The sequence below is a fragment of the Rhodnius prolixus genome, unplaced genomic scaffold, assembly GCF_049639745.1.
Source record: "Rhodnius prolixus isolate KJV_2025 unplaced genomic scaffold, Rpr scaffold_4, whole genome shotgun sequence".
Classification (NCBI taxonomy): domain Eukaryota; kingdom Metazoa; phylum Arthropoda; class Insecta; order Hemiptera; family Reduviidae; genus Rhodnius; species Rhodnius prolixus.
Window position 1 is genome coordinate 23,376,541 of NW_027411614.1, and position 9,550 is coordinate 23,386,090.

The 9,550-nt window shown below is 34.0% G+C and overlaps 1 protein-coding gene across 1 annotated transcript; it reads right to left on the reverse strand.

Annotated features, from left to right (window-relative positions):
• Window positions 1–7,266: 7,266 nt before the first annotated feature.
• Window positions 7,267–9,304, reverse strand: LOC141455566 (uncharacterized). The gene is made up of 2 exons (XM_074130697.1): window positions 9,172–9,304; window positions 7,267–8,177 (listed from the first exon to the last, which is right to left on the reverse strand). Exons 1-2 carry the CDS (start codon window positions 9,302–9,304, stop codon window positions 7,408–7,410), a joined length of 903 nt encoding a protein of 300 aa, XP_073986798.1. The 3' UTR covers window positions 7,267–7,407.
• Between the last annotated feature and the right edge of the window lie 246 nt (window positions 9,305–9,550).

Below are 9,550 nucleotides of genomic sequence, written 5' to 3' on the forward strand. Positions count from 1 at the left end.
TACCTGTGCGAACTTATTTCTCTTCAGTGTAAATGTTCTTCAAAACCCTAGGGAATACTTTTTACCCCTTACTATCGATTAGTTTATTATGTGCATCACCTGACTTATACAAAAGAATCATTTCAGAAAAAGGATTCATCCTTTACAATTGATTTAAACAATATTTGTGGCTTCACTAGTAGAGGAGTGTTATAGTTAAAATCTAACACAATGCTAATAAAATCCTGCCTATTACTATTCAAATTATTTTATTACTTAACAATTAACCAGGCAGGATCATCTTACACTTTTTCTGAAAAGAGAATGTTTTCGTTTTAGCTATTCTGGCCCAGTGAGCACACTTATACGAAATCCCTGCCAGAATGTTTAATTTATTACCCATTAAACTTATCTTAACTACCTCTGAAGTTAACTTGAATACTTTACTCCATAAATAATACCCAATCGTTCGACATTTTGCAGAAGTAGGAAATGAGAAAGGGCACCCGGTACTTAACACTTAGTAGACTAAGGTTAGAACCTTAGTTCTTATATATATTTTGTTTGATTCTGCTTCGTTTTATAGATATTTTTAATTTTATGTTTTTTCAAAATATTACTACTTTTTAGCAAACAGTTGTCTATATTTCTCAAACTACAAAAGCTAAAGCATTTATTTAATGCCCTTATTAGGATAAAACATGTCAGTTTTTAATTGATCGGCGAAGTATTCCATCCACCATTATTTAATTTGGGGATTAGAGTGATTAATAAGTTCTCGGCTTATTCATTAGCGGTTCACAACCTCCTAATTCCCAAAGTTTATTTTGTAGTTCAAGAAAATCTGTGAAAATCGTTCTAAACCACAAATTAAATCACCGATCACCGTTCAATTAAAAACTGACATCATATCTATAAAACGGAGCAGAATCGAGCCATACTTAATATAGATTTTTTTGTTGTAAATGATGCCCAGAATCGCATCCCGCAGTAACGGTAGGTCTTATGCTGAACACCCTGTATATTAGATCCATAGTTAAATATTCTTAATTGTTCTGAACTTTGTCTTCTTCTAGATTTGCTCAGCCATTACATTCTTGTTCGACTATCGGTTTTGATCATGTTTTCTATCAAAAGAGGGTTTATCTTGGAAATTACTGATATTAATAAGAAATTTTATGAAAATCTTTGTTAAAGAAAGAAGAGTTACGAATTTTTCTTCAAATAGGTATGTGACGGAAATATTATTGTATAAAGAACGTGAATTTCCACCACAGTTAACTTAATATTTATCGGTTTTTCCGCGTTACACATGCTGAAGCATATTTTTATTTTCTGCAGCCCTATCTCCTTGCTTGTGGCACAAACCAGCCACTATTCAGAGCAAAATTTACTCACTATAAGGATTAAGTTACATTATTCCTTGCTATAAAACCATCAATTATCTAAGTGGTAGACATTTTTAATTTTCTTTAACACAACAATTTTGCATGTAGATTTTATTAACGAAAGTCGTGATGAAATTAATCATTTGGAATACCCTTTCCCTGTGGCTTTAGGCAAGAGCATGATGGGTATTTTGTTCTCTTAGTGTGTTCAATAGTCCCTAAGGGCTATTTATCATAAAACAGGCAGCAGCGACACTAAAAAGGGAAGGTTGATAGGAAAGGGGTTGCTACCAGAGTATAAATGAAACCACTCGTACGCCTCATTACCTAAACACAAATTAAATATCATCAATCTTTATAACCAACCTATCCCCCACTCTGTCAAGTGAAGAGTGGACCGTGATTGTGTGACGTCACCGCTGCTGAAACTGATTCACATTTCCTTCCGGTCTTACCATATATTAACAATAACAAAGTTTCCTTTAATTTTGGGAAAATATATTATTTGATTAAATATTCTAATGTGAATATGCTGATAAATATATTTGCAGTGGTCGTCTGTAAGATTTCAGAATAGCCCCAATTAATCATTTAATGCTTCGACTACCAAGCTATTTGTATATTCTTTAATTAATGCAGAGAGCTATTATAATTAAAATATTTATATTACAGAGAATAAAAAAATAACTTAAATCCAATCCGACGGGCTATCCTCGGCATCCCACATTTAGATAAGTTACTGTAAAAGTGAGGTTAGATCTGCTGGATAATATCGCTGATTTTAACCATTGTAAAAAGCATGTTTCTTTGAATCCCTGACCATTTTCATGGTTAAATCCATCATCAGAGTTTAGTGTAGAGATTATGTTTCCGTCTCACACTACAGTTTTTTAATGTCACTATTTTGTACCTAAAAATTATTTCTGTTTGCTAAAATTTTGAATAACACAATGTGCATCATGTAACCTCTCCCACTCAGTTAGCAAGTGTATTGTGGGACAGAGAGGAAGTCGAATCCTCTGCATAAAACTGATTAAACAAATCTCTGAAGATGACTAAAAGTCCCAAAGATTATTGGTCATTAGTGACAGAGAGAATTGTACGATCATGTCCGGAAACCGTGCCTATTTCGCCAACATTAAGCTATTCCGTTCTTCTCTATTGTCACTTAAAGCAAAAATTGATTTATATAAAATATTGATTGAGGCCAATTGTGACATATTCCGCGGAAACTTGGACCCTTTGTGTGGCGACTGTGAATCAGTTAAGAATATTTGAAAGGAAGATTTTAAGAAAGATATAAGGTGCCACATTGGTGATGGGAGAGTGGAAAATAAGAACGAACAATGAGCTGAGATGAGATGTATCAGGAAAATGACATAGTGCAATTCATAAAGGCGAGAAGAATTGAATGGTTGGGCCATGTGGTGCGAATGCCGGACAATCGGATGCCAAAAAAACTACTTTTCTCCAAAATGGAGGGTACAAGAGGTAGAGGGCGACCAAGAAGGTGTTGGATGCAGAATGTGGGGGCTGACTTGCGGAAGCTGGGTGAGACTGATTGGAAGAGGAAGGCGCTGGACTGAGAGAGGTGGTTCGAGGTTGTCAGGGAGGCCAAGGCTGGATCAGAGCTGTAGCGCTCTGGAAGGCGCTGGACTGAGAGAGGTGGTCCGAGGTTGTCAGGGAGGCCAAGGCTCGTTCGGTGCTGTTGAGCTCTGGAAGGCGCTGGACAGAGAGAGGTGGTTCCAGGTTGTCAGGGAGGCCAAGGCTCGATCAGAGCTGTAGAGCTCTGGAAGGCGCTGAACAGAGAGAGGTGGTTCGAGGTTGTCAGGGAGGCCAAGACTCGATCAGAACTGTTGAGCTCTGGAAGGCGCTGGACAGAGAGAGGTGGTTCGAGGTTGTCAGGGAGGCCAAGGCTCGATCAGAGCTGTAGAGCTCTGGAAGGCGTTGAACAGAGAGAGGTGGTTCGAGGTTGTCAGGGAGGCCAAGGCTCGATCAGAGCTGTAGAGCTCTGGAAGGCGCTGGACAGAGAGAGGTGGTTCCAGGTTGTCAGGGAAGCCAAGGCTCGATCAGAGCTGTGGAGCTATTTAGTAAAGTAAAGTAAGTGACTCTACTTTTTGGGCAAAAATATTTCCTTATTGAAAGGAGTATTGCGTGAAAAAAAAAAAAATGAAGCTTTGACGAATAGTACGTTAGAGAAATGCTTAACATTGCAGTCCAATGAGAACTAAAAATACAAAAAACAACTGTTACCAATTCAAAAAAGCAATTCTCCAGAAAGTAATACAAAAAAACTAAACATTATTTAGGTCTAAGAAGTTTTTGGCTCCTCTGTATGTTTAATATTTTATAAAATAAGTATTTTAGTCAGCTAGAGTATAAAAATGTAAAAGAAGGAACCAATCAGTTGATATCTCTTCCCATTCACTAGAGATCAACAGTTGACAACATGTGTATGGTTTAGAAGCTAGGGTGGCTTCCCTTACTAGTTCGTAACATCTGTTTCATGTCGGCCACTTTGCATTTATCGGTTCTGTTTGTTTTCATTGTTTCGAAACTGAAATCTCATCTTTTTCCCTCATATTTCGCAGTAGGTTTAAGGCCAATTCAAATATATCTGATATTTGCATCAGTCAAGGACTTTCCGATACATTTAATTAGAAGTTCAATTGAAAGCTGCAATTCCTAATTAATGATGCATTTTTGTTTCTAGTTCCTGTAGGGTCCTTAGTCATTTTCCTCCTCTCGTCTCTCTTCTTCTCTCTAGCGAGATCTGGTTACACCCAGCTTTGCAAAATCCTCCTCAGCAGTTAAAGAGCCCAGTTGAGATACCAATCGTTTTATCAATCTTAATTCTCCTTCAAGTTCACAAAAGAGATAAGTGCATTGACCGTCTCTTTTTATCATAAAATGCAAAAATTTTTATTAGTTTAAATGCAGTAATCTAATAAAAATTATTATCTGCTCTACAAAAAAGAATACGCGCTATGAATATGGGAGATAACCCATATTACATTGATCAGTACTTAAAATGAAATCAAAATATTTAATTTCGCGGTTGCCACAAACTTGCAATAGATCTCAAATAAATCTTAGGGATCTGAGATGTTATTTTTGGTTAATAAAAACGACAAAAAAATGCTTAATGTTCCTTTAAATCTGCATTTTTTTTAATTTTATTTAATATCTAATTTTTTAATGTTCAGTCAAAATTATAATTCACTAGAAATATTGACTTCCTAGTTAGTACGAATCAAACAAAAATAATTGCGCAATCAATGTCTTTGATACCGACAATGTGAATTATTCATTTAAAATATTGAAAATACGAGGGAAGAAAGTGCAGCATTATAAACATCAGTCAACACTTACCCCACATCACCATGCAGTAGAATGCATTTAAGAAACGAAGTCACTCTAAATCATGACCCAGGGTACAGTTAATTTCGAACATTCTGTCAGGTGCGATAAGTGTATGAATAAATAGTTCATACACAATCCAGCATTCTCATGGATAATGAAATTTTACGTTAGCACATTAAGTCCGGTAAGAATAAGACTTTTTTGTTCGATTGTTGCACAATCAATAGAAACATCAATCATACTCGGGAGTATAATCGACTTTATTTCGGTTGTTTGTTCTAATTTGAAAAGAAAACAATTTATTAATATCAATGAGAGAACGATCAAAATATTTATTGAAAGAAATAATTATAAGTGGAGTTTGTGATAACATTAAGAGAAGAAATATTATTATGATTCAAGTGCTTTCGGCTCTTATATTATAGCGAACTTGGCTAGCAATCGTTAGATTGAGATCACTTAAGTAATATAACAAAAGACAAGTAGAACTTGAAAGTACCGAGGGGAATATCTCTTTTAAACTGAAACCTTTGGTTTTTCTAATGTTGTAATGATTGACAGCTATATTGTCGAATTAGTTTTTGTTCATTAGTTTCACACAATTATGAAGAAGAGGGTGACTTTATTCCTGGGACTATTTCTAAAGTGAGTAGTTCACTGTTAGCTAAATATTGTAGACGTCATTGTTTTGAATTACTCATAATAGCCATTAAGTGGGTGTATAGCGTCACCGATAATTTTTTTATTTTTGAGGTACCAAGAGACCATAATTAGGTAACTTTTAGAAAATAGTGGGTGTGAACAAGTTTTCTCAAAATTGACAAATCGCAGGAAGCAACTAGGGCTTTCAACTACAATTTGACGATAACAATTCGACATTCGGAAGTGACATTCCATTACTGACTGGCTCTTTCATTTGATCAGGTGTCTTGAACGGAAGCGTCTAGCAAACTGTACTTTACCATAAATTCCTTTTATTAACCCATTAAATGAAATCCGAAGCCTAGACCCGGGTATCTAAGCCAGTAGAACAATAATTTTGACTTTGTGGGCCTCACCTCTAACCGATCGCCTACTACGGCTTCTAAGGGTCAGCTTTCTGATTAAATTCAAAGAATAGAACACAGAAATATTATTTATATGATAGTATAAAGTAAGGTTAAAGTTTCGAAATTTCAAAACCCAATCAGGCTTAATGATCAGAGGTTATTTAATAGAATAACACTACCAATATCACTCGAACTTGACTGACCGTGACGTGTAAAAGTAGAGTAATGCCAATTTTTTCAGTCCAACTACCAATTAGGTATCGTGGACTGAGGTCTGACAAACATACTTCACAGTTAAATTCTCCTATTAACCATTACATAAAATTTAAGACCTAGACCGGGGATCCAACCCACTAACCAAAACTGAATCTCAGCTTTTGTGTCCACCTGTAATCGCTCGGCTATCGTGGCGTCTTCTTTAGCGGAAATGTTACGTTAGTCAATGCATTTTTCTGAAAAATCTGACATTTTTTCATCTTTCCTTGAAAATAGATTTCACGACTTTCTCAATATTTCGTGTTTACAACACACACACAATAGGTACAGTGTACATAAGTAAAGTTCGATCAATTTAGCTTATGTTCATTTAATATTTTGTTATTTTTATAAAATGTTGAGTTTTAATTCAATATTGTATCATTTACAAATATATTTTTTGCCAATACAACAAATGCAATTAATTCACTCAATTTTCATGAAAACATTATTATGATATATTATTATTATTATTTTGTTTGCATCCCAGTCACAATGAATGAATTACAAAGTATAATTACCCATGGTGCCGTGTTTGTTGTATAATAAAACAATATGTTAACGTAGAATCTTGATAAATATCTATATTTTAATTTTAACTTCCGCTCCTCAAAAGCGGATCTATTGTTACATCCAACCGCTGACAATAACAATAGAAATATTCTACCGAGTTATTGTTTCAAATTATCTTAATCAGGACTATTTTATTTTTTTCCTCTTACAAGCGTTTTAGTCAAATTTGAAGTATTGTGACTCCCCAATTGAAAAAAAAAACTTTTAGCAAATCGTTATGGGGTCTGTGACATATGTGATTCTAAAAAAAGTTCAAACGTTTAAGGGTACGTTCACAACGGAGCTGTGAGCATAGATGATAGCGGTGATGATAGCTGATAGAGTAAAATATAATCGCTGATCAGTGTGTACCACGGAGCTGTGATACAAGCAACATGTCGAGTAGTGAAGAAGAGTTTTTATGTTCACCAGCGACGAAATGGTACATTTTAAAGAAAAAACTCTTAAGAAAATATCATGTACATCCAATAAATAAAAAACGACGTACTTTGGGTGAATTTCACCACTTATATAAGGAGCTTCGAAATTATCCGGATCGCTTTTTTGAATATGTGAGGATGGGTCCACCCACATTCGACTACATTTTGGAAAAAATAAGGTCAAAATTAAGAAAACGTTGGAAAAATTGTCATGGAAATCCTATAAGCATAGAAGAAAAACTAGTGATTACCCTTAGGTAAGTAATGATTTTATTGAGAAAAACAAATACAAATAAAAATAAATGCAAGAAAGATTTAAATAACAAAATATATTTTCAAAGTAAATAATAAAACAATAACAAAAAATAATGCCGGACATTTTCACCAAATTTCTGGAAAATCAGAGGTATTTTGAGTAGTCAAATTTGTAGGTGAAAATTGTGATGAATCTGAATAATTGTCTGAAACTGAAGCTGATTTATTTTCGGAATAGTTATATGAATAAGTCATTACTAATTGTTGTACTTCAGTTCTGAATAGTAATTTTTTCAATGGGTTCATTTTTTTAACATGAGGTAGTAAACTCTCAAAAAAGCACCTATCTTCATCCATAACTTTCCTCTGTTTACTCTCTAAAATTTTTAGTTTTTCTCTTTCTATGTTTACTAATGCTTTTCCAACTAAATCTTCTGATCTCTTTCTTTTTCTATTTTGTATGACAACTCTGGGTTCTTCATTATGGGAAGAAAGTGGTGACTGAGGAACAGACAGCAGTACATCTTTTTCGGTAAAATTTTCAGTATAGTTATTTAATACACTTTCTGTATACTCCGATTCTTCCGTCTTATCTTGCTCTTGTTCTGTAATTTCTACAGAAATATCTGTACTTTCGTCCGAAAACCTATTGACGCATGATGCCACGACTTGTAGATTTGATGTTGAGTTTCTGGTAGTAAATTGATCTTTTAAAAATAGTAGTGATTTGAAATATACCCATTTTGATTCAATTTCAGTTCCTGCCTCACTACCAGAACGTGGTTTTGGACGTTTAGCAAATTCTTTGCGAAATGTGTCTCTGCAGTATTTCCATTTGCTTTTTATAATATCTTCTGTAAACAAAAAAATATTATATTTTACAACGCCTATAGTTTAAATTTTTTTTTTTTTTTTTTTTTTAGATATTTAGCAACCGGTACATCTTTCAGAAGTTTAGCTTTTTCATTTCGTATGGGATTTTCTACAGTTTCATTGATTGTAAAATCTACCGTTGAAGCAATATGGAGTGAAATTCAAGAATTGCATATGCCTATACCAACAGAACAACAATTTTTGGAAACAGCGAGAAAATTTTATGATATATGGAATTTTCCAAATTGCATTGGTGCAATTGATGGAAAACACATTCGAATTAAATGTCCAAAATTTTCAGGAACAATGTATTACAATTACAAGAATTTTTTTTCCATTGTTTTACTTGCTATCGTTGATGCTGATTATAAATTTTCTGTAATTGATGTAGGCGGCTATGGAAAACAAAGCGATGGAGGAACTTTTAGAAATTCATATTTGTATACTTTGATGAAATTAAAACAACTACAGATTCCGGAAGATAATAATTTACCAAATACACAAATCAAAATGCCGTATATTTTTGTAGCGGATGAAGCTTTCCCACTGTTAGAAAATTTATTAAAACCATATAATAAAAATCAACTGAATTTGGAGGCAGAATATTTTAATAAAAGACTTTCTAGAGCTCGAAAATCGGTAGAATGTGCATTTGGTATAATTTTTTCCAAATGGCGTATATTATCAAAAGCCATTGAAACTAATGAGAAAACAGCCGACAAAATTGTAAAAGCAATATGCCTTCTACACAATATAATAATTGATAAAGAGGGAATTGAACACCATTTAAAAGATGTTACAGAAATTCATTCATCTGCAAATATTGAATCTCATCATATTGGTCGTCAAACAGAGGCAGCGAAAATTATCAGAAACACTTTTAAATCATTTGTCTGCAATAATCGAATTCAGTATATAGATTAGATTAAGAAATACGAAGCGAAATAATAATTATAATTAATTGTAATGTTAAGAGGTTATTAATAATTAAATAAAATTTCATAAATTTTCACTTACTTTTACTATTTAAAGATGTGGAAACTTCCTCCCATTCCTTTTCCAAAACAAATCTGTTGTGATGATCAGGATGTGCTTGATTCCACAGACATTCATGAGCAAAGACTGCACTAATTAATTTTTCAACCTCCATTTTGAAGCTCCGATACTAGAGTTCAGCTAGCAGAAAAATGAAAAATTCAATTCTATCATCTATGCTCGTTTATACCAGCGAGTATGACTCACTAGTCGAAGCTTCGTTGTGCACGCTCACATAAGAATGTACTAGGTTATTCTATAAGCGCTGATGCATCACTGCTATCATCACCGCTATCATCTATGCTCACAGCTCCGTTGTGAACGTACCCTAAGGCTGGTAACATAGTGGAGCGGCGAGCAA

What these genes read in the sequence shown, in the direction of transcription:
- LOC141455566 (XM_074130697.1), bottom strand. Translation starts at nt 9,304, where the DNA reads ATGGAGGTTGAAAAATTAATTAGTGCAGTCTTTGCTCATGAATGTCTG. An exon ending in CACATCTTTAAATAGTAAAA is followed by an intron (nt 8,178 to 9,171) that starts GTAAGTGAAAAT and finishes AAAAAAAAATTT; the next exon opens with AAACTATAGGCGTTGTAAAA.